This window comes from Macrobrachium nipponense, chromosome 23 (genome assembly GCF_015104395.2).
Source record: "Macrobrachium nipponense isolate FS-2020 chromosome 23, ASM1510439v2, whole genome shotgun sequence".
Classification (NCBI taxonomy): Eukaryota; Metazoa; Arthropoda; class Malacostraca; order Decapoda; family Palaemonidae; genus Macrobrachium; species Macrobrachium nipponense.
In genome coordinates, this window is record NC_061090.1 from 48,983,508 (window position 1) to 49,008,231 (window position 24,724).

Sequence of the window (24,724 nt, forward strand, 5' to 3'; positions counted from 1 at the left end):
CTAATTCTCTAACTGGAATATAACGTACTCTTTCAGTAGAGATATTACATTTCCTAATATCCTCTTGGGATTTTTCGAAAGTTTTTTTCCCGACCTCAGCGAAAAAATCATTGAATTTTTCAGCCTTAGAGTGTACATCAGTTACTGCTGGCAATCGCATAGAGCTCCTATCTGTTTGTTGTCCATTAAATTGTATATTTTTTATTATTTTCCAAGTAGCAGAAACATTGCCTTTAGTTTTTTGATATTCGCTTTTGTAATACTGCTTACTGCTTCCAGCTAACTTTGAATTTACTCTCTTCTTAAGGTCTTTACGTTTTTCTCTCAGAGAGATGTTAAAAGTTTAATTTTTCTAGCTCACTTTTCAGTCTGTCTCTTTCTCTCATGTCTCGCTTTATTTCATCTGTTATCCACGGCGCAGGGGGACGAACGATTTCTTTCGTTATAACCAGGATCCATACTCTATGGATCCTGGTTACAACCGGAGCACAAATGTTTAGACACGATGTAAAGACGTCGTTTAAAGTTCCAACTTGGTTGTTTACATTGTCTGTATCTAAAATACCATTTAATATATTTACGTTATTCGTGAGGAGATCACAAAGAAAGTCTGGAGAATAATTATGCAAACATCTAAAAGTTTTTAAAATATGTTTCTTTTTTGGCTTACGAATATTCAAATGAGTTAAGATTGTCTCGTGATCTGCCACCAGGCTTGGTATAATATCGATATTTGTTATCATATGTTTAGCATTTGTTATTAAGAGATCAATTAAAGACGCTGATGTAGGAGTAATTCTAGTAGGTTTGTTTACTATCTGATCGAAATTTAGTTTTTTAATTAGTTTAGACATTTTATTCTCGGTCTTTAGTAGATCATCATTAAATTCCCCATAAATAAATATATGCTTATTTCGTAAAATAATTTCTTTAAAAATATCGGGGATATAATCAAAAGAGGTTGCCGGTGCTTTGGGATGGCGATGTACGCATCCTACAATAACAGAAGGAAATTTGCGATATTGAATCGAGATCCACTTGTCTTCTACACCCTCACATTTTTCGATCGTTAAGTTCATATCGGTGACTTTCAAATAGTTTCTGACAAATATACATACCCCTCCACCCCGACCTTGATCCTGACGGTAGACATCATACAGGGGAATATTTATAAATGCGTCACATATATTAGTGTATAACCATGTTTCGCTAACACATAGAATATCAATGTTTTGTTCGCTTAACATAAGTTCTATTTCAAGTTTATGACGCAACAAGGACTGGGCATTAATATGAACTACCGTTAACATATCACTGAATCTAGGAGAAGTCTTCCTGTCGGCACCATCTTCCTGGCCAAGATCCTAGTAGTTGGGGTTTTGTTCACATAATCTACTCTTGTGACCAAATTCATAACATACGTTACATCTTAGTTTATGATCAAATCTGCAGTTCGATTGTTGGTGATTGAATTCACCGCAGTTATAGCAGCCATATCTATTACCTCTAATATTAAAATGATTACTATAGTTGCCAATTTTGTTATTTCTATAAGTATAGCCCGAGCCATTACTATCATTATTATATCTAGAACACGTTTGAGAATTGGCATGTCCCACTCGAGAGAGGTTCTCGTTCCTAAAGTACTTGTTTTTATTTTGTTGGGGCCTTGTTATATTTCTTCCCCTTTTCACTCGATTTGCCAAAAATTCTGTACTTACGTCTTCCATAGTATCAGGTCTGAGAATATTATTGTTAAAACTACATAAATGTGATTTGACAGCTTTCCAGTTGGAACAAACAAAGTTATCTAAGCATACAGAGGAAATAGCATCTAACAATCTAATGGCACCTACTCTATTAAGTAAATCATAGCATTTATCATTTTGGGCATCGTAACAGTTAATATCTAGGTCGCGAGTTCCTAGCTTGAAGAATTTTTGTGTTTTGATCAACGTAACTCCATTTTTATTACACCATTCTTCCATTTTGGTATTATATTCGGTTATTCTTTCAGGTAAATTATTTGTTTTCATTGATGGTACAAGCTCACGGACCTTTACCTCTATTTCTTGATTTTTCTCTTTGAGTTCAGCAATAACGGTGCCCAGATTGTCGATAATTCCCTCCACTGTAATATCCTCGACGAGTAGATCTTGAGTTCCACATTAAATAACGCATTCGTTAGGTGAATGTTCCAGCTGTTCCATTACCCAAGATTTTACTAGGTCCATATTTGCTTCTGGTAGGGTTCTTACCATGACACTATCTTGAAGGTCGCTAGGTTTAACTTCATTTAGACAAGAATCTCCAATAAGTAATACACTTTTCCCACTCAATGGATAAGTGATGGCTTCAGAGGGACGTGATCCGTATTTATTTTTAAGGCTTTCTTGTAGATGTCTGATTTTTTCTTCAGCGAGGAATAATTTAGTTTGTAGTTCTCCTATTATTCTCTCCTTATCGGCTAAAGAGTTATTTATAACATAGAAATTGTCTTCTGCCTCTCTAACAAAAGTTTCAAACCTTTGATATAACTGTGCTTGGTTTGATATCTGTAATTCACGGTCTCTTTCTTGGCTGGGAGCACGCGATGGATGATTCTCTCCAATATTTTTATCAACTAAGGCATCTTTATTCGTCCAAATACCTCTTAGTCCTAGTTGACTGCAATGCTTTTGTAGTTCGCTTTTTGTGTATCTGGCAAGCAAGCTTAGGCCTGCCACAGTAATAGCCACATTTAAAAGGGTCTATATATTCTTCAGAAAATTGGAATACTTCTCTGAAAACAAAAGGGATGTATAAGTATACAAGGCTTTAGCACAGTATTCCCATTTGACCAATCTTAAGCTGTCAGATTAGAAAACAGTCCTTTTGAATCAGCTTCAGTGCTGACAACTGGCTGCTTATAATACCTCCTGCTGGGGACATGCTCCCCCATTTGGGGCACTGCAATGCTGACCCCAGCATTTTTAAGCCTTTCCAATTTTCAGGTTTATACATGAATGTTTACAGATGCTGGTCCTCTCCTCACTTTGGCCATAGTACTAACAAAAAATAGATACCTACTCAAAAATTAAGACTAGAGGAAACTCACAACTTAAGTTATGATCAAAATTAATGACGCAAAAACTTGTGAAATGGCTTTAATATTTGGTGACTGACACATGTTAACTTTACAGACAGATTTACCACAATTTCATACCTTGACAACCTAACAAATAAATACTATCTGGGATTGTTGACCAACTGGACAGCTATTACAGTGTTTTACAAGTTTTCCCATTATTCTAATTCTAGCGTTGAAAGTTTTAACAATTACAGTCAACATATTACTGAAATTCGATGGGAATAATATGAACTATGTTAAAAAAAATGAATTATACCTTAACCTCCAAAAGCCCTAAAACGTTTCTACATTATATCAAGACACTGTAGCAAACATGAACTCCAAAATGTTTACAAAAACCTATAAATTCAAGTTAATAAAAAGTGAATTTATCACCATTTACATTTACAGAGTTATCATAGCATTTACATTTACAAAGTTAAACACATCTAGTTCTATTTAAAACAGAACTGCTAACACTGACTGAAATTACTTTGTTTCTGTTCGGTCCCTTACAAGACCATTTTTTGAAACTCTATGCACCTTCAGTAGTGTAATATAATGACTAATACTGTGCTTGACACTTTACATAGCTACTTATGAGGCTTTAAACTAAGGCAGTCTTAGGGCAATTAAAGCTACTGAAAACATTCCCATTTTATACTCTGAATCAATTCCCTATGTCTCTTTCCAACATTTAAGTTCAATAGATTATTTTTTCTACTTCACTTCAATCATTAGCAACAACTAAATTGACAGTTACATTCTGGTACACTATACTTGTCCCATTTGTAATTGTGAGCTGCATGCTAGATGTAGATAACAATTTCCTGAAAAGATGAGGAAGGTATTAATGACTTCATTATCAAATTGGGATCTTCTTGTTTACTAGGTACTGGGACCTCATCAGTCCTACAGTGTTGAAAGGGAAATTGACAGTAGATAAGGTTTTTAAAAGTGGGATGGGGAAAACCTCGCAGTTCCATTATGAAACAATAGTTAAGTGAGGGTGGAAAGTCAGATGGAATTAAGAGACTATGCACAAAGGTACAGTAAAAGGAATGAAATGGGTTACAACTAGGGGCTGAAGGGGTGCTGAAAAGAACCTTGCGTAATACCAACAGTATACCATGTGAGGTGCACTGATGGCACTAGTCCCCTATGGGAAGGTATCAGAAAACACACTTGGTTATAACCAGAACCCAAGTATCCTTTACCTAGGCCCCATTTACTAAGAAGGCCACAGATGACACCGGGATCCTTTCACTCGTGCTGAATGTCTGTAGACTGTAGTCAAGAACTATCTTGATAAAATTTCTATTTAGTCGCAGGCTAAGGTAAATATTACTGCAATTAAAATTGGATTCAAATGCTAATTTCATTTTAAAAAGACCAAGAGGCTTTTTAGTATGTTTCAATTTAAATTGCAATAAACACTTCTGTATCTTAAATTATTATTATCATTATAATTATTATTGCTACCTGTGCCTGGTTTTAACATTTATACCACCACGTCCACATTTTTACATAATCTGGTAAAATTATTAGCATCAAAACTGTTTCACCTATCACTATTTTGTCTTCAACATTCAATGCACTCCCTCAACTGGCTCAACATTTCCAAACGGAGCCATATGTTACTCTCAAGATTTTGCTATCTTACTGTCCTTGCCATAAACCAGACTGTTTTATAAGATATACTTTAACCACCCATAATTACTGGGGAAATCTTAGATAAAATTAAATCAGTCTCACAGAACTTCAAGATTTCACACTTTACCAACATTTTATATATACAAATTATGAATACTACAACAATGTCAGTCTATATATAATTTTCCTATCGCAATGGCTATTCCTTCGCCAAATTAACTTTCTATTAAAGAATATTCTAAGACAGACACTGAGTTAACAAACTTCAATTCTCCTATATTCTCATTCAGCTCTTGACTCAAATTGCATTATTTTCAATTTCTGTCAGACAAAAACCTCAAAATCTGTAGTTTTGGCTTTTTAACAACTATTAGAGCTACTCTGGCTTGCTATCTACACATCAACTACTCTGAGGTGCTAGTACTAAACATAGTGGAAACTAATTGGGACGCTGTTTTTATTACCAGTCACTCGGGGATCAAAATATTATATACAGTGGTCCCCCCGTATTTCGTAGGGGATGGGTGCCAGAACCACCCCTGAATAGTTGGAACCCCTATAAAAACACTTAAAATGGCCTATTTTGTTAGTTAAAACTCAAGAAAAACCAACTAAAATTTTTACCCCTGATTTTTTAGTTTTATCGCAACAAGTGCATTTTATGATGGAATTGATATAAAAAAAAAACAAGGAATTTGTGGATATTTCTCATAGAAAAATACGGGGACCCACTGTACACCCATTTCTATATTGTGTGATCACAAACTACATTAATACAAAATATCTTTGTGCAGCCATCTACTTTACAATTACCATAAGGTGTTTAGTACTAGTCCCTTGGAATAGGTGACAAACTGATAACAAGCCAAAGTAGTACCCAACAATTGCATGGATACATGGTTTCCCAGGCACCTCATTTCATGTTTGTCAAGCACTTACCTTTGTTAAAAATTTTACAAGATCTCCTGAAAGGAGAAATAGCCTCAGTATCCTACATAAAGTCTTCAACACTGAGATAATTATGGATGCTTTTGTTGTCCCTAACACAGATATAATCTATGAAATTCCTTTTAATCTGCAAAAGTCACTGTTAGATAATGTAGTAGAGTTTGGGCTTGATTCGTCTTCAGTTCCTCATCACAACTGTTCTTCCTTTTGGTGCACCGCCTGAAAGGAAAACATTTCAATCAGATTCTGATGACATCATTTCAAGACACTCAACTCTACAAGCTACAATTTATATTCAAAACCTTTCAGCGAAGTTATTCAAAAATGTCAAATTGAGTTGCAAGAGAAGTTTTTGGACTTGCAAATGATACCATCATTACCAAATGAACTTCCCTTCAAAACATCACAACATATTTTTCATGGAAATCACTTGAATTTTTAAGGCAAATAGCTCAAGCACCTACTGACTTCTTGAAACAGTTCATAACTGCTAAGACTTAACAAAAAAAAAAATTGTAATCTGTCATATACTCATTAGTTTTATGTGCAAAGATAAAATGTCCTGTTTAAATGACACCTACTTCTAACGAATTATATGCACCTTGGTTCTCTGATGTTTTTTTTTTTACAAATACGCTAATTTGATGACGTGTATTCTGCCTTAAAGTGGAAGACTGCAGAACGTATCTGCAAAAATATAAAACTGAGAAAAATAGTACAGTTTTCCCTTGCCTTACTACTGATTTTGCATATAATGCAAATGGTGTTTCAATATGATGACCTTTGTTTTTGATACACGAATCCATTGTTTTGATTCCCATGTTGTATACATCACAGACTGACTTGTGCCTACCTCCCCAAGTGTTACTCAATAAAGCAATGATACTTTATAGGGTGTATCATTACGATATCCCACCATATAACAAATGGAACCCCTTAAATACTTGTGGAAAGCACTGAAGACACATTCTGAAACTGCAGTAACTTGTGTATTAGTGTTTCATGAGACCAATGTGGCATATCTCAATTTTGAAAATTTTTCAGATACTGCAGTTTTCCATTTTAGGGAAATATTGTCATCTAAGCAAAGGTGCTGAATATCTTCCAATATCAATAAGAAACCCTTCAAAAGTCACACTGTTTTCCAAACAATAAAAATGTACTAAAAGCTGTTGCAAAAACAACCAAAATCTGTTACCATAAACATACATTTATCGTCTATAAATACTGTACTTGTTAATGGCGACATACCTTACCAGATGACTGGCAAATACAGTTCAAATCAGTCCAACGATGAATGAAACTAGACCTCGACATCTTGTTCAATCTGAGGTGTCCTGGCTGAAAGAGATAGTAGTCTTTGCTTATCTTATACATTATCCCTTTCAGAAATCCAAAATTAAATATACCTGATATAAGCATGTCTGTTTGTCCTTGGCAGACCTACAGAGCACAGAAAATATGAGCAAATATGTCAGAAAAACAGGCATGTGACAGTCTGAATATGAAAGTTAACATTTCTATCCTGATATATAAGAGAACTCCTAGGCTGTTTACCAGCTGAAGAGGTTTGCCACTTAGGTGAGTGAACTACTGTATACTGTATTTATTAAATAAATATATATTTCAGGACTTATAGTTTCATATAAACCAATAGGTTTTGTTTGCACTTGATATGAAAATGCATGTCATTACAAATTCTGATTCAACTTTTTGTTTGACAAAGACAGACATTACCTTCTCTCTGGAAAAGTTTAATAAACTAATTAATTAATCATGACTAATGATATCAGCTGGTAGACTCTATGTTATGTCACGGGAGATTTTTCCCGGGACATTAACTATATAATTGGATTAAAAAATTTCCATACAACATACTTCCTCAGAGATGGCTTGGAGATTCTTGTCTTAATTCTGGGATGAAGAAAATTCTGTTGTTATTTCATGTCTTCTTTATTCCATTAGAATTTCCTACTGAAATCAATCATCGTCTCCAGGACTGGGTCCCCCCCAAAAAAATGTTCTTACTTAGTTTTTATATTTACAAATATTAGAGTTGATCATAAAAAAATCTTTAGATGGATACAGAGACCTGAAAAACAAAATAGCATTAATAGTAACTTTAATATATTATTGAATGGTCTTTTCCTAATATATGGTAAACATCAAATGGTGAGCAGTTTTAAATCAGAGGTAAAATATCATAGTTGGAATACAGGTGTACCTCATTTGATATATTTCCCTATGCATCAATACATTTCGATATACATAAGGCATATGTGTAAATGGGATAGGCTACCTGAAAGATTTAAGCAGCAAAAGAAATCCTGATGAAATTAAAGCGAGGTAAAGTTGAGCTAATTGGTTGTTTAATACAATATAGCCTAGGCTAAGCCTCTTTAAAAATCTTTGAGGATAACCCACTCTAGGTTTACATGTCCGATCTTAGGCTAAGCTGCAATAGGCTACTGAGATTAAGTCAGGTTGGCATAAGGGAGGTACAGGCTGACTCCTATATAATTATTTTAAACAATTTATATAGCCTAAACTATTTTACAAAAACAGGCATGGCATAATGATTCATATATCATGAATAGTCTATGATAAAGAAAATTTTGTCTGCCTAGTGTGATGCCATTGGGCTAGTGTGCATGCAATGTTGCAAAGTTGTTCTAATTTGCTCATTCGATTTCTCTTCAATTTTGAAGATATGATTGTATTGTTGCTTCACCAATTAAATATCGAGTGAAAAAAAGTCTTGTTCGAGCCAACTGGTGGGACTTTGATCATTTACCCTAACAGGTATACTTATTGGATTTAAAAACTGCCTAGAACACATATTTTACAAAGACCTCACATGCTTATTTTAGTTCATATGGCAGTTCCATATATCCCATTATATTGACAAAACTTCGGTCTTTTGAATAATATGCTTTAATATTCAATTGTACTGTTGTTTCACCAATTAAATATCGAGTGAAAAAGTGGCTCATTTTTCCGTTCACTGGCCGCATAGTGGTGTTTCACCCTACCTATAGGATTTAAAAACTGCCTTGAACGCATATTTTACGAAGACCTCACATGCTTATTTTAGTTCTTATGGCGCTTTCATATCTCACATTATGTTGACGAAACTTCAATCTTTTGAATGGTATGCTTAAAGATTCAATTGTATTGCTGTTCCACCAATTAAATAACGAGTGAAAAAGGGTCTCCTTCTCGAGTCACATGGACTCTTCTGTTAGCGGATAAACTGCCCAATTTTAAGCAAAGCAACTGCTCAATTTCTATCAAATATATATACCTCGGTCTGGAGATCTGTCGAAAGAACAGACGGAAAATGGGGAAGAACACTTCCATCTTCTTCTTCTTCCCAGCTTGTTCCCATTTTTATATGGGGTCGCCGTTTCGGATGAGCCATTTCCATCTATTTCTATCTTGTGCTTCTGCCTCATCAATTCCCTTCTCATTTAAGTCTCCTCTCACACAGTCCTTCCATCTCTTTCTTGGTCTCCCTCTTTTTCTTCTTCCTTGCACCTCCACCCCCATAGTATGTCTCCCAGCGTGGTCCTCATCTCTCCTCAACAGGTGTCCATACCATCTCAGCCTCCCCTCCTGCACTTTCTTTGATACTTCCACCACCTTAGTTGACCCCCTTATGTAGTCATTTCTGATCCTATCCACTCTTGTTACCCCAGACATCCACCTAAGCATTCTCATTTCTGCCACATCCATCTTCTTCTGCTCTGCTTTTCTCATGCTTGCTGTTTCCGTACCATACAGCATTGCTGTTCTTACCACCATCTTGTGAAATTTTCCTTTTAACCTAAGCGGCACTCTTTTGTCACAAAGAACTCCCGAGGCCGCTCTGCCAGTTGTTTCCAAAGCCTTGCCTGTTACCCGATGTTTTACTTCTTCTTCCATACTTCCTCCAGCGTTAACAAAAGATCCCAAATACTTAAACTTATCAACTCTCCTTATTTGCTCTCCACCAAGCTGAATACTTTCTCTATCATCCCCCTCAGTGGTGGTACACATATATTTTGTCTGGATCTACTTATTCTCATTCCTCTGTCCTCCAGTACTTGTCTCCATCTTTCCAATTTCACTTCCAGATCTTCCCTGCTCTCTGCACACAGAACAATATCATCCGCATACAATATGTTCCATGGTACGTCTCCCTTACTTCCTCTATTATAACATCCATCACTATGTTAAAGATAAATGGGCTCAGAGCCGACCCCTGGTGTAATCCTACTCTCCCTCCTCAAAAATTCTGTCTCCCCAACACTGCTCCTCACTCTGGTAAATACATTCCGGTACATCTCTTGTATCAATCGCACATATCTTCTTGGCACCATCTTCTCCCTCAGGCTCCTCCATACCTCTTGTCTCGGACTCGGTCATAAGCCTTTTCAAGGTCAATGAATACCATATGTAGGTCCCTTTGTCTTTCCCCGAATTTCTCCATTATTATTTGCCTCAGACAAAATATACCATCTGTTGTTCCCCTTCCCTTCATAAATCCCATCTGCTCTTTACCTATTTGTACTTCTTCTCTCAGTCTAGCATCTATCATCCTTTCCAGTATCTTCAAAGTGTGGGACATCAATTTAATGCCCCTATAATTACCACACTCTTGGACATCGCCTTTCCCTTTAAAAATTGGGATCAATATACTCCCACGCCACTCATTTGGTATCTTTTCCTGTTCAAGGATCTTTATCATAAGATCGTACAGTATATCCACTCCTTCATCTCCTAATGCTTTCCATGCCTCCACCGGGATCATGTCTGGTCCGGTTGCCTTCCCATTCTTCATCTTCTTCAGTGCATTTAGTACCTCTTGCCTAGAAAATCTCATTACCATGCCAATGTTCACTTGCCCATCCTCTCTTATTAGTCTATTATTTTCTTCATTTAACAACTGTTCGAAATATTCTTTCCATCTCTTCACAATGTCTTCCTCCTTTCTAAGCACTACACCCTCTTGATCCTTTATTTGTTTGATATGTGTTATATCTTTGGTGCTCTTATTTCTAGCCTTTGATAGCTTGATCATCTTCTTTAATCCTTCCTTTGTCCCCAGCTCATTATACACATCATCATACGACTTTGCTTTAGCTTGGGCTACCACCTTTTTCACCACCTTGTTTTTCTCTCTGTACCTATTTCTGTCTTCCACTGACTGTGACTCTTCCCATCTTTTCTTTGCCTCCTTCTTATCTTTTACTACTTTCTCAATGTCTTCATCCCACCACCCACTCTCCTTTTCTTCCCATATGATACCAGATGTCTCTCCTAGCAGCTCCTTTCCATGCCTTCTTATTACTGCTGCATTTCGTGCCCACCATTCTTGAACATCTTCAATCCCTATATCAATATCCTCCAAAACCCTCCTCTTAAACTCTCTCTTCTTATCCCCTTCCTTCTGTAATTCGTACCATTTAATTTTCCTTATCCCTTTAGCTTTGGTTTTTCTTTCCCTTTTCAACTTCAAGTCCATACATAGCAGCCTGTGTTGGGGGGCTACATGGTCGCCTGGAATAACTTTGCAGTTCTTGACCTCCACCAGATTTATCCTTTTATACAAGAAATAGTCTATCTGGGAGAATCTTCCCCCACTCCTATATGTTATTAGGTGTTCCCTTTTCTTCTCAAAAGAATGTGTTTACTATTGCCATGTCGAATGACACAGCAAGGAAGAACACTTCCATAAACACACAAAAAGCAGTGAATTTGTTTGTTTGTTTGTATGGTGCTTTTACGTTGCATGGAACCAGTGGTTATTCAGCAACGGGACCAACGGCTTTACGTGACTTCCGAACCACGTCGAGAGTGAACTTCTGTCACCAGAAAACAGTGAATTTGTACCGATTGCTATACCGTATTAGGATGGCGTTACCGACTTGTAGTGAATTTGTATCGATAGCTAAACCGTATTAGGATGGCGTTACCGACTTGTCCCTGTCTCGACGAACCATCTCTGTCAAGACTATGGTAGATTACAGTCTAACCATTACACGCTATTACCAAATTCCACACAAACACACACAATGCAGTGAATTTGGACAGCTACCTAGCTAAACCGTAGTACAGGATTACGTTACCAACTTGTCTCTGTCTCTGTTCGACTATAAAGGTTACAATCAAACCATTACAGGACGCTATTTTCAACTTCCATTAGGCTCTTTGCGGACATTTGACCCCATTACATCAAACTTACCGGTGCAATTACAATTTCCAGATCAGTAATCATCATTACGAACAGAGAGGGTCGTCCTCTTTCCCGCTGGGACGTCTGAGTTTGACAGTTGTAGAACTAATAGTAGTATTAAGAGAGTCTTGTCTCTAAAACAGCTCCCCCTTGTTCGTTTCATTCCTCTTACGTTTACGTTCGTTCAAGCTTGCTGTCGCTGTAATGCCATAAATCTTTCACAAATTCCTTCCCATTTTCAATTTCTTCACTCGACAGACCTGCAAATGGAAGGATATTAGTAATTTCTTCTTTATAGTCTTGATATAGCCGCTGCACATATCTAGATCTACGTGTGTCTAATGTCACAACATGCAGGTACATGATGCACAATTCTACGTAGATTTATATGTCTGTCACTATACGTATGACAGGTTGTCTACTTTTTGTAGTTCATTTATGGTTATGGTTTTCTTGTCGAGTTTCATGACTCCCATCTCTTACAAGAAGGATGGCATCGCCAATCTCTCTCTTACTGCTCAAATTAATAATGACCGTTATCTTAGAAATACTAATTTTTAAAAAATATATTTTGAGATTAAAAGTGCCTTAAATAAAGTGGACTACTGCAACTATCATTATCTACCTTAAATGCAACATACGAAGTTGCAATTTACATCAAGTGGGGACAAAAGTAATTAAGGGTGTTGCACCTCTCGACAGGATTACCCTAGTACTACTGTTTGAATCGCATTGCCTCCCTAAGTTAGAATAATGTTTAAAATACGTATACAGTGACTCATGAAGCTCTCAAAATGGAACCAACACAATAGCTACGAATTATCTCAAATGTATTTGAACCAAGATTAATTCGCGAATATTGGTAATAAAGCGTTTAAAATTGCTAATTCAAGAATGGACAACAAGCTCTCACCTGACATCCAGACTGAAAATATAGTCTTTAAAAAGATTTATCAGGGGAAAATTGAAGGTTTTCAGATCGTAGATCTCAAGACTGGAATTATTAATCTGCAAACATGCCAAGAAAAATAAACTTTCCCATCCTACAAGTGTTATAGCAGCATGGAGAGAGAGAGAGAGAGAGAGAGAGAGAGAGAGAGAGAGACGAGTGACGAGAGAGAGAGGAGGTGAGAGAGACTGGAGATAGAGAGAGAGAGAGAGAGAGTGTGTATGTCCAAAAGATTTTGTGGGAATTATAAAAAAAACTAGATACAATAAAGTTTTAACCGTACCAATATCCTTAAACTAATCCTCTAAAAGTAAAAACAATAACCAACAATTACTTACATCATATTAATTCCACGACCATGGCTACGAAAGTGCTGTGATACACGAAAAACTATCACACATATATCCAGCACAGCGATCGGCCATCGCCAGGATTGTTTTTCCAACCAGCTAAAAGCTTCAAGTTGACACCACAAGAGTTTTCAAAGAACTGACATGGAAAGCTTATAAGCTCTCGAAGTGTTTTCTCTCTTGGCCAATTAGAGGCCGTCACAGTATACTGACGAGCAAAACATTAATGTCTCGCCTTCTCTCATTGGCTGAAGCTTTGGGTAATTAATACGTTTTTTTTTTTCAAGAGATTCTCCTGTTGGCTCGAAAGTTTGCAAGAATTTTTAGTATACAAGACATCTGTTTGAGGGGAAAGTTCGGTTGGCCACCCCCAAAAAATGTTTGGTCTTGAACTTATAAATGTAATTTTTTCACGCTGCAATATGGAAATATTGCAAGCATACTGCATGCATCCTAAGAAAAATGGCAAAATAGCAAGGCTTTGGTGCCTCTTTGAGGTCCAAAAGGACTTTAGGCCTACCACAAACATGAATTTAAAACTGAAAGAAATTGCAATTCGTCAATCTTTAGGCCTGTTACGAATATGACCGTTGCATTGCAATATGTTGCAGTTTGGTCAAAATGCATAATTTTTGCAAGAATTTTAAAGAAGAGGGTAGAAATTCAACACTTCTATGTATATCTATATGAATGCCCTTTATTGAGAAAAAAATTGAAACTTTTTTTTATTTTACATTCTATATCGAGAAAAAAATTTTAACTTTTTTTTATTTCAAATTGCATAAAAAACTTTGTAATATTGATTATTATTTACACATGAAAACTTCTTTTTTATCTTTATCATACTTTCGTAAAAATATCACTAAACAGACTATTCTAAGCTAATCTATACATATAAATTTATTATTTTTTTAACTAAACGTAAACATTTTTTTTTCATTCTTTGTTAAAAAAACATATTCAAATTACAGCAACACAAGTCTAGACTGACATAAAATTTGTGTACACATCGATATATCAATAAACTTTCATAACTGGAAGAAGCCTGTGATTGGTGGTCCAAGGCACTGATATGGAAAGTGTCATGTGATTGGTCAAAAGTACTCTGGAATGTGAAACGAGCCTCTGATTGATTGTCCAAGGCATTCTCATAAGGTACAGAGGTCTGTGATTGGACAAAAGCACTCTGATACTGGGAACAGGCTTCTGATTGGTTCAAAATACTCTGATATTGGGAACAGGTCTGTGATTGGTCAAAAGTACTCTGGAATGTGAAAGAGGCCTGTGATTGGTCAAAGGCGCTCTCAGATATGATATAGGCCTGTGATGTGAGGGACAGGCCTCTAATTGATGGTCAAAGGCACTAAGATAAGATACAGAGGCCTGTGACTGGTCAAAAAGCACCCTGATATTGGGAACAGGCCTCTGATTGGTTTAAAACACTCTGATACTGGGAACAAGTCTGTGATTGGTCAAAAGCACCTTAAAATGGGATATCATGCAATATATCGAGAGAGAACATTCTTAATATGTGAATTTGTGGTAGAATTCAAAAGTAAATATTCTGTCAAATATTCACCATTATAAGCAGAAAATATTCCAGAATTATCATCATCATTCTGTTTGAATTGAAAATGACATTTTAAAAGCATAACGAACTTGCCCAACAGTATTTACGTTAATCAGTCTCATATACATCATATTTTATGAGATGCTTTGGTTTCACAGTAAAATTGAATTTTCTCTCCAAACTAAAAATCTCGCAATAATTGTGTCAGTTTGCAAACAGAACGTCTTCTGTTACACATGAATGTCCTACACTAAGAAAAATATTTCTCTATATCATTTCATTAAAAAATAAAAAATTCTAATCCAAAAATCCACAATAATCCTATTATACGTTTTTAAATTGTCTCCAGATATGCATGATAAAATCTGATGCATCTAAAATTTCCAAAATTGCAATATATAATCCCTGTCTGGGAAGTGGAGTAAGTTTAACTTGTATTGTTCTAGTCTCGTTGTCATTGCAGACTTGCACTGCACATTGCACATTGTACGTACAAATATATAACTCCTAGATACAAAATAATCTTAAACATTTCAAACTGTTTTGTGTTCCTTAAAAAGTAGTATATATTGATATGAAACATTTCTTCACAGGGAAGACAGAATATTAACATTCAGTAACCACAAAATAAAAACGAGAGAGAGAGAGTGAGAGAATTGGATACTAAAATATTCTTATACATTAAATACTGTTCTTGATTGATTGAGAGAGAGAGAGAGAGAGAGAGAGAGAAGAGAGAGAGAGAGAGAGAGAGAGAGAGAGGAACCATTATTATTACATTCTATATTCTGTATTTAGTAAAAAAAAAAAAAAAAAAAAAACCCACTGGGCGAGTAGACTGAAATAAATCTGACAGATAAATGAAAAAACATATGTAAAAGTCTTAGAGAAAGTCACCAGGTAGAAAACGGGAGTTATAGTGAAAAAATACGTGTATAAAAAACATAAAAAACTGAAATGATTCACGGGACATACAAATGAAAACCCAGAGAGAGAGAGAAAAATGTCAGGAAACAGAAAAGATATTTGATAAAAACGGAGAATAAGTAGATCCAATAAACAAACAAAAATATAATTTTATGGAGAGAGGGCACAGATAGAAACACATGATAGAAATGCTCTTAACTTGGTAAAAAAAAAAAAAAAAGAAGGATGTGAAAAAAAAGAAATGGTTTGAAAATGATTGAAAGGGAAGAAGGCGTCATAGCCATTGCTACTCAATGATGAAGAATGACTAAACAGAATGACGAAAGCTCATGCCATACACAAACGCCTTTTGAAAACAGAATGAACGCTAGCAATCGGGGCAATATGATTAGCCTGAAAAAATAAAACGTTTTAGGCAAGTTCCTCCACAGAGAAATGGGCGTATACAATTCACTACCAGGGGAAACACAGACCAGGAACACCTGTCTGTTTATGACACAAAATCGACAGAAGTGGAGCTGAGTGCTCCAAGAAATTACCTATTATGAATGAATCTGGAGCTCAACAACTAAGGAATGAGAGGAGCTCCCTGTTTATTATGGAAGAATGATTAACCAGTGGAGCCAAGGAATGTTACTGCCAGTTCGTGGAAGATTAAGAACTGGAGTACGGAATGAATGGGATTACTTGATTTTTAAACCAGAATAACTGGAAAGGAGTCATAGGTGAAATGAATAACCTATTTATGGAAGAGTAAAAACTAGAGGGTGAGACAAGAAATGGCGAGCATTGTCCGTTTACGAAAGAGTAAAAGACTGAAGGAGCCCAGGAACCAAAGGTATATTGCCTGATTACGAATGAAGAGGAGATGAACTGGAGCCGAGGAACGAAAGAACATCCACAAGAAAGAAGAAGCTGACGAGGAACAGAAAGGAACAGGAGAGACATAAGGCACAAAAGTATGGATTCCAGGAATAATTCCTCCTTCTCCTGACGTTCCCCTAGATGCGATTACACCTGCAGGAGCAGCAGGAGGGGAAGAGGAACCAGTCCATGAAGATTCCCCGGCAGTCGTTGTCGGGGTCGTAGGCCAAGAGGCGGTGCCACTTGTACTTCTGCTCGCAGCCACAGTCGCCTCCGCACCTTTTGGTCGACTGTTTCCTGGAAAAGGAGGAACGTCAATGAGTTTTCCTGGAATGTGAGGACGTTAATGAGTGTTCCTGGAATCAGTTTTCCTGTAAAAGGGGGGGACGTTAATGAGTGTTCATGGAAAAGGTGCACTTTAAAGAGGTTATCTGGAAAGGGGTGGGGACGTTAATAAGTGTTCCTGGAAAGTGGGGACGTTAATGAGTTTTCCTGGAAATGGGGGGACGGTAATGGAAAGGGGGCACTTTAATGAGGTTTCCTGGAAAAAGGGAAATTAATAAGTTTTCCTGGAAAGGCGGGAGAGACGTTAATGAGTTTTCCTGGAAAGGGGGCACTTTAATGAGGTTTCCTGGAAAAGGGGAAATTAATAAGTTTTCCTGGAAGGGGGGGGCGGGACGTTAATCAGTGTTTTTGGAAAGGGGGGGAGACGTTAATCAGTGTTCCTGGAAAAGGGGGCACTTTCATGAGGTTTCCTGGAAAAGGGGAAATGAATAAGTTTTCCTGGAAAGGGGGGGGACGTTAATGAGTGTTCCTGGAAAAGGGGTGAATGTTGTTTCCTGGAAAGGGGGGGGACGTTAATGAGTGTTCCTGGAAAAGGGAAAATAAATGAGTTTTCCTGGAAAAAGGGGGGGACGTTCGTGAGTTTTCCTGGAAAAGGGAAAATAAATGAGTTTTCCTGGAAAAAGGGGGTAGTTAAACGTTCGAGTGAGTTTTTCCTGGAAAGGAGAAAGTTAATCAATTTTCCTGAAGGGAGGAATTCTGGACACTATAAATTTTATTTTTACGAAAGAATTCTTCAAAAAAGGTGGATATTTTTGCTACAGGGAAGAGAAATGTTTATCACATACCTGGAAATTACTTAATGAACAATGGAAGGATTCAGATATATTTTAGTTTAAAAAAAAACTTTTTTTATTATTATTATTTTTTTTTTTTTTGTTTTTTTTTTTTTTTTTTTTTTTTTTTTTTTTTTTTTTTTTTTTTGCTCTATCACAGTCTCCAATTCGACTGGGTGGTATTTATAGTGTGGGGTTCCGGTTGCATCCTGCCTCCTTAGGAGTCCATCACTTTTCTTACTATGTGTGCCGTTTCTAGGATCACACTCTTCTGCATGAGGCCCGGAGCTACTTCCATCCTCTAGTTTTTCTAGATTCCTTTTCCAGGGATCTTGGGATCGTGCCTAGTGCTCCTATGATTATGGGACGATTTCCACTGGCATATCCCACCATACCTTCTTTTATTTCTATTTTCAGATCTTGATACTTATCCATTTTTTCCCTCTCTTTCTCTTCAACTCTGGTGTCCCATGGTTTGCGACGTATCACCCTATCCGTTCTGATACCATAGTCCCAGAGGATCTTTGCCTGATCGTTTTCTATCACTCCCTCAGGTTGGTGCTCGTACACTTATTACTGCAAGGTAGCTGATGTTTCTTGCATCAGGCTCCCAAGTGGAGGGCTTTTTTGCCACTGAATCATGGCCTTTTTTCTTTTTTTGTACTGGTTCTGTGCAAGTGCCGGGCATTCACTTGCTATGTGGTTTATGGTTTCATTTTTCGTATTGCACTTCCTACATATGGGAGAGATGTTATTTCCGTCTATCATACTTTGAACATATCTGGTTCTTAGGGCCTGATCTGTGCCGCTGTTATCATTCCTTCAGTTTTTCTTTAGCTCTCCCCTCTGTAGCCATTGCCAATTGTCATCGCTGGCTAGTTCTTTAGTCTGTCTCATGTATTGTCCGTGCATTGGTTTGTTGTGCCAGTCCTCTGTTCTTTCTGTCTTTCCTCTCCTGTCTCTGTATATTTCTGGGATCTTCGTCTACTTTTATTAGTCCCTTCTTCCCATGCACTCTTTGAGCCACTCGTCTTCACTGGTTTTCAGATATTGCCCCAGTGCTCTGTTTTCGATGTTGACGCAGTCCTCTATACTTAGTAGTCCTCTCCCTCCTCCTTTGTGTTATGTATAGTCTGTCCGTATTTGCTCTTGGGTGTAGTGCTTTGTGTATTGTCAGTTTGTTTCCTGGTTTTATATTCTATGCTGCGGAGTTCTGCCTTCGTCCATTCCACTATTCCTGCGCTGTATCTGATACTGGCACTGCCCATGTGTTTATGGCTTTTATCATAATTCCGGCGTGAGTTTTGACTTGAGTATCGCCTTGAGTCTCTCGTCATATACTTCTTTCCTGATCGGGTGTCCCTTCATCTCTTGGTGTTTTATATCTCCTCCTTCCATTATTCCCAGGTATTTGTATCCTGTCTCATCTATGTGTTTGATGTTTGCTCCCATCTAGGTAGCTTTATCCTTCGTTCTCGTTACTTGCCTTTTTGTATGTTGACTAAGGCGCATTTTTCTATTCCAAACTCCATCTGATGGTCTCCAGATACAATCCTTACAGTCTGGATTAGGGTATCTATTTCCTTGATGCTCTTACCATACAGCTTGATGTCGTCCATGTAACATCAGATGGTTGATTTTGTTGCCATCTTTTCTTTGAGTTGGTCCCACCCGGCATCCATCTTCTGTAGTTACTTTTTGTCATGGGAAATCATGGCTACTACGAAGAGTAGTGGGGACAGTGAGTCGCCCTGGAAGATCCCTCTCCTGATATTAACCTACTCCGCTAGTCTTTTTCCAGAGCTTGTAAGTATTGGTATTCCAGTTGCGCAATTGTATTTTTGTTGAGGAAGCTGATGGTATTTTCCTCTCCCAGCCCCATATATTTTCAGGCATTCTATTAGCCATGTGTGTGGTATCATGTCGAAGGCTTCTTATAGTCTATCCATGCATGCTTAGGTTGGTTTTCCTTCTCCTACTGTTCTTCATTACCATTTTGTCTATCAGGAGCTGGTCTTTTGTGTCCCTACAACTTTCCTTCTGCAGCCTTTCTGTTGGTGGGGGATGGTGTTTGTCTCCTCTAGGTAGTTGTATATCCTTTCACTGATGATACCTGTTAGTAACCTTCATTATTGGTAGGCAGGTGATAGGGCCTGTAGTTACTGGCTATATTTCCCTTACTCTTGTCTTTTTGTACTAAGGATGTTCTTCTGTGGTCATCCATTTTGGGTGCTTGGTGATTTGAGATACAATGCTGGAGTTGTTCTGCTATTCGTGGGTGTAGGGCCTTGAAGTTTTTGAGCCAGTATCCATGGACTTCATCGGGACCTGGGGCTTTCCAGTTTGGCATTTTCTTTAGTTGGTGTCTGACTGTGTCTGTCGTGATGTCTGTGAATCTTTGTTTTATTCTCCTGTTTCTTCTTCCTTGACTTCCTGGAGCCATGTTGCATGTTTGTTGTGTGATACCGGATTGCTCCATATGTTTTCCCAGAGTCTCTTACTTGATTCGGCTTCAGGAATTTCTGGTGGTTGTCTTCCCCTCTTAGTTGGCTGTATAGTCTTTTCTGGTTGGTTCCGAATAGTTTGTTCTGTTGGTATCCCTTATTCCTGTTCATGTACCGTTGGATTCTTGTGTGCTTTGGCCTTAAACTCCTCTGTTTTACATCTTCTATTGTGTTGTTTAGTCCCCTCTCTTGTACTTTGTATTTTCTCGTTGAGTTCCTCCCTTGTTTTTCTTTGCTTCTAGCCTTTTCTGCCATCTCTTTAGTTTACTCAAGTCCAGATCTCATCACCATGATTTGCTTTTCCAGGCGCCTTTTCCAAGGAGGTTGCTGTTTTGGTTTCTGTTGGGTTGGTTTGTGACGGTGGTGTTGGGTCGAATCCCCATCAGTTCTGCTACTAATCTTGCTCCTGCATATGTCAAGTTATTTGTTTCTGTGATACTGGTGGTGTGTATTAGGCCCATTATTTCATTGACCTCACTTGTTTTCTCCCTTAATTTCTTGGTGTTGTAGGCTTTCATGGAGGGGATCTTTGTTCTCTCTGTATCTGGCTCCATCCATTGTCTAATCTTTTCTACCCATTCCGTCCTCTCTGTTACTTCGTCGGTGTTTCTTCGTGTGTCGTTGTTGATACCTCATCCTCCCTATCGTCTTCTGTGGCATCGTCTCTCAGTTCGTCTTCGTGTAATTCGTTGTCGTGTGACATTTCCCTTTCCAGTTCTTCTCTTTCTGTTGGGGAGAGCCAGTTCTTTTTTCTTTATGTTCCTACTTGGTCTGCCAGCCTCTGCTCTGTTTTGGGGGGTGTTATTCCTCATCATTCCTAGATGTTGACCAATCCTTCTTCTATATCCTCTCTCCGTCGGGTTGCTTCTGATGTAGCATTCTCCATATTTCCTTATTTTGTTTCTTCTCTTGTCAATTTCTTCCTTTTGCCTCTGTAGCTCCAATCTCAGGCTGTTCATTACTGTCGTTGTGGTGAATCAGTTGCTGGATGACGACCTCCAAGTACTGACGTCTCCCCCTACAATTGGGTTGAATACCTGGTTGCCGGACGAAGCTCCTCTGTTGCCAGAGGTTCCATTTACGTTTATTCCATCATTTCTTTCCATCATTGCTGAGTTTTGCTATTTAACCCATAGCTGGACCCTACCCCATCAGGGATAGGTACTCATTTACAGCTGAGTAGACTGAGGAAATATGGTAAAGAGTCCTTTCCCAAGGAATCAACGCCGAGGAGAGCGGTCACCCATCCAACGACTGACCAGCCCCAATGTTGCTTAACTTGACTTAAGTCTATTGACGACCTAACCCACTCCTCCACGGCGCACAATATTATTATTATTATTATATTTTATTATATTATTATATTTATTTATTATTATTTTATTATTATTATTATTATTATTATTTATTAAATAGAAACAGCTACTTAAATTCTAAGGTAACTTTAGTGGATTTTCCCTTCAGTCTGGAAGTAAGTACATATTTTGGGTCTCTAATCATGAATAGGATCGCAAAAAATTGCAAGAGAAATTTAAATCCGGTTAAAGACAATCTCAGTGAAAAATAAATTCGAGAATTCCTTATTTCTTACGTCAAAGGTTCGTATCTGACCTTTAACCTCAAATTACGATCTTGATCTTGGTTTTAAAAAACTTTACCCCCCTTGCGAATTGACAGACATCGAGCGCCGCCAGCCTGACTGACTGACTGACTGACTGACTGACAGACTGGCAAAGAACCAGCCAGCCAGATACACAGAAAGAAGAAGAGGGCAGGACTCTTCAAGAGCCCTCGTAGTGGGAATACTTACGTGCATATCTCCTGGTGGATGGCTTGGGAGAATTCGTTCGTGTTGACAATGGCTCGAACCTTCCCTGCTGAATTGTTGGCCCAAAACGGAGTGACGATTTCCACTTTGCTCTCGCAGGAGTCAACTCTGAAAGTCATGTGAATGGTTAGTAAAAACTCGACTTTTGTTCATTTTTAAGCTTACAAAGCTTCAGTTTCCTAACAAGCTCATCAAAAGGTTTTCTGTTAACTTAATGATAACAAAACTTTGTAGCACTTTTAGGATTTAAATGCCTTAGTTACATTAGCCATCACAGGGCAGTGAAGGGGCCTCCAGCCATTCATCCTTATAAACTGAAGGAACATTCATCAATTTATCCTTACAAACTGTAGGGGACTTCGCCAATTTATCTTTACACACTGAAAGGGCCTTCAACAATTTACCATTACAAACTGAAGGGACATTCACCAATTTATCCTTAAAAACTGAAGTGACCTTCGCCAACTTATCCTTACATACTGAAGGGGCATTCACCAGTTTATCCTTACAAACTGAAGGGGCCTTCACTCTTTTATCCTTACAAACTGAAGGGACCTTCACCAATTTATCCTTACAAACAGAAGGGGCTTTCATCAATTTATCCTTACACACTGAAGGGGTCTTTACCAATTTATCCTTACAAACTGAAGGGGCCTTCACCAATTTATCTTTACAAACTGAAGGGAGCTTCACCAATTTATCCTTACAAACTGAAGGGGCTATCACTCTTCCAAACTTACACACTGAAAGGACCTTCACCAGTTTATCCTTACACAATGAAGGGCGTCCATTCTTCCAAACTTACACCAGTTTATCCTTACAAACTGAAGGGGCCTTCACTCTTTTATCCTTACAAACTAAAGGGACCTTCACCAATTTATCCTTACAAACAGAAGGGGCTTTCATCAATTTATCCTTACACACTGAAGGGGCTTTCATCAATTTATCCTTACACACTGAAGGGGTCTTTACCAATTTATCCTTACAAACTGAAGGGGCCTTCATCAATTTATCCTTACAAACTGAAGGGGCCTTCATCAATTTATCCTTACACACTGAAGGGGCTATCACTCTTCCAAACTTACACACTGAAGGATCCTTCACTCTTCTATTCTTACACACTGAAGGGACCTCCATACATTCATCCTGACTCACTGATGGACCTCTCCTCACCTATCAGAGTTGGGATTGGCGTTGCCCGGTGAGGACTGACGTCGATTCCGGATGAGGCTGAAGAAGGACTCGCCACGCCTGTCGTCTGCGTGATAGTCTGACGTGAAGAACTCGGGCACGTCCTCTGCGAAGACGTCTGCAGAGCGCCCCTGCCTCCGGAAGGCCCGCCCACCTTGGCTCTGCTGAGTGGTCTGGTGGAGAATCGGGTTTTTAGTGACTGCTTTCAGGATCAAATGGTCTTATTATTATTATTATTATTATCATTATTATTATTATTATTATTATTATTATTATTATTATTATTATTATTATTATTATTATTATTATTATTCAGAAGATGAACCCTTTTCATATAGAACAAGCCCACCAAAGGCGCCATTAATTTGAAATTCACGCTTCCATTTGCCCAGAAATTACAGAAGATATTATTTTATTATTATTATTATTATTATTATTATTATTATTATTATTATTATTATTATTATTATTCAGAGGATGAACCTTATTCATATAGAACAAGTCCACCACAGGCGCCATTAAATTGCAATTCAAGCTTCCAAAGAATATACTCTTCATTTGGACAGAAATTACGAGATATTATTATTATTATTATTATTATTATTATTATTATTATTATTATTATTATTATTATTATTATTATTATTATTATTATTATTCAGAAGATGAAACCTATCAACAAGGAAGAAGCCTACCACGGGGGCCACTGACTTGAAATTCAAGCTTCCAAAGAATATTACGGTGTTCACCCGAGAGAAGTAACGAAACAATAAAAAAACAGAAAGAGGAGACCAGCTATTGGAAAACAAAAATAAATAAACACATTGATAAATAGTGTCAATAAAATATTAAAATTAAAAGGTAAATTGTTTTAGAGTAGTAATGCATTGCAACTTCGCTCGAACTTTTAATGTTCAATGCACAACATCCTTAGTAGGGAGGATGTTCCATAGCCCTACGGTTCGAGGAACAAAGGACCTCTGGAACTGAGACGTTCGACAGCGAGGCGTATTTATTGGATAGTAGCGCTGCTGCTCAGCAAATATGGTCGCTCTCGGCAGCGAAAAGGGATCAGGGATCGATATTTGGGTTCCAATTGAGAGATATTATCAGGCTTGCTAAACTGACCATGCCGGCCGTTCCGTTTGGGCTGCTAATAGACGATTAATTGATGGGATATCTATTACCTCAGAGACCTGGCCAGCAGGTAAGATTCTTACCTGTCTCACTGCGTCAATATTGTCCAAAAACTCTCCGTACATTCTTCTCATGAGCGCTTTGTTGTCGTCGATGAATCTCTCTATTTTGTCTCTGAAACAAATTTATATACATTAATAAAAGGGTAAAGTAATGTAGAGGTAAATTAGCATATGATTAGGTCAGGTAATTTTGATGAAAATTGTTATAACAGGTAATGTCAAGGTAAGTAAGCATATGATTGAAAATGTATCTACATGAGATAAATAACTGGATATGATGATAAGTAAAACTTTATG

General features: G+C 37.6%; 1 protein-coding gene and 1 long non-coding RNA gene across 3 annotated transcripts in view; both read right to left on the minus strand.

The window, feature by feature from the left end:
• Positions 1-1,493: 1,493 nt before the first annotated feature.
• On the minus strand, positions 1,494-12,286 carry LOC135200347 (uncharacterized). Its single transcript, XR_010311265.1, has 5 exons — positions 11,937-12,286; positions 7,589-7,802; positions 6,962-7,051; positions 5,702-5,929; positions 1,494-3,939 (listed from the first exon to the last, which is right to left on the minus strand). It is a non-coding gene; the product is annotated as an uncharacterized LOC135200347 (long non-coding RNA).
• A 1,619-nt stretch (positions 12,287-13,905) lies between these two features.
• LOC135200349 (protein spaetzle 3-like) overlaps positions 13,906-24,724 on the minus strand; it is a 33,636-nt gene continuing 22,817 nt past the window's right edge. For both annotated transcript variants that reach the window (XM_064228946.1, XM_064228939.1), the window contains exons 4-7: positions 24,449-24,539; positions 23,211-23,401; positions 22,020-22,145; positions 13,906-16,884 (exon numbers count right to left, since the gene is read on the minus strand). In XM_064228946.1, coding sequence (XP_064085016.1) covers positions 16,725-16,884; positions 22,020-22,145; positions 23,211-23,401; positions 24,449-24,539 — 568 coding nt within the window. In that variant the 3' untranslated portion in view covers positions 13,906-16,724. The remainder of the gene's footprint in view (positions 16,885-22,019; positions 22,146-23,210; positions 23,402-24,448; positions 24,540-24,724) is intronic.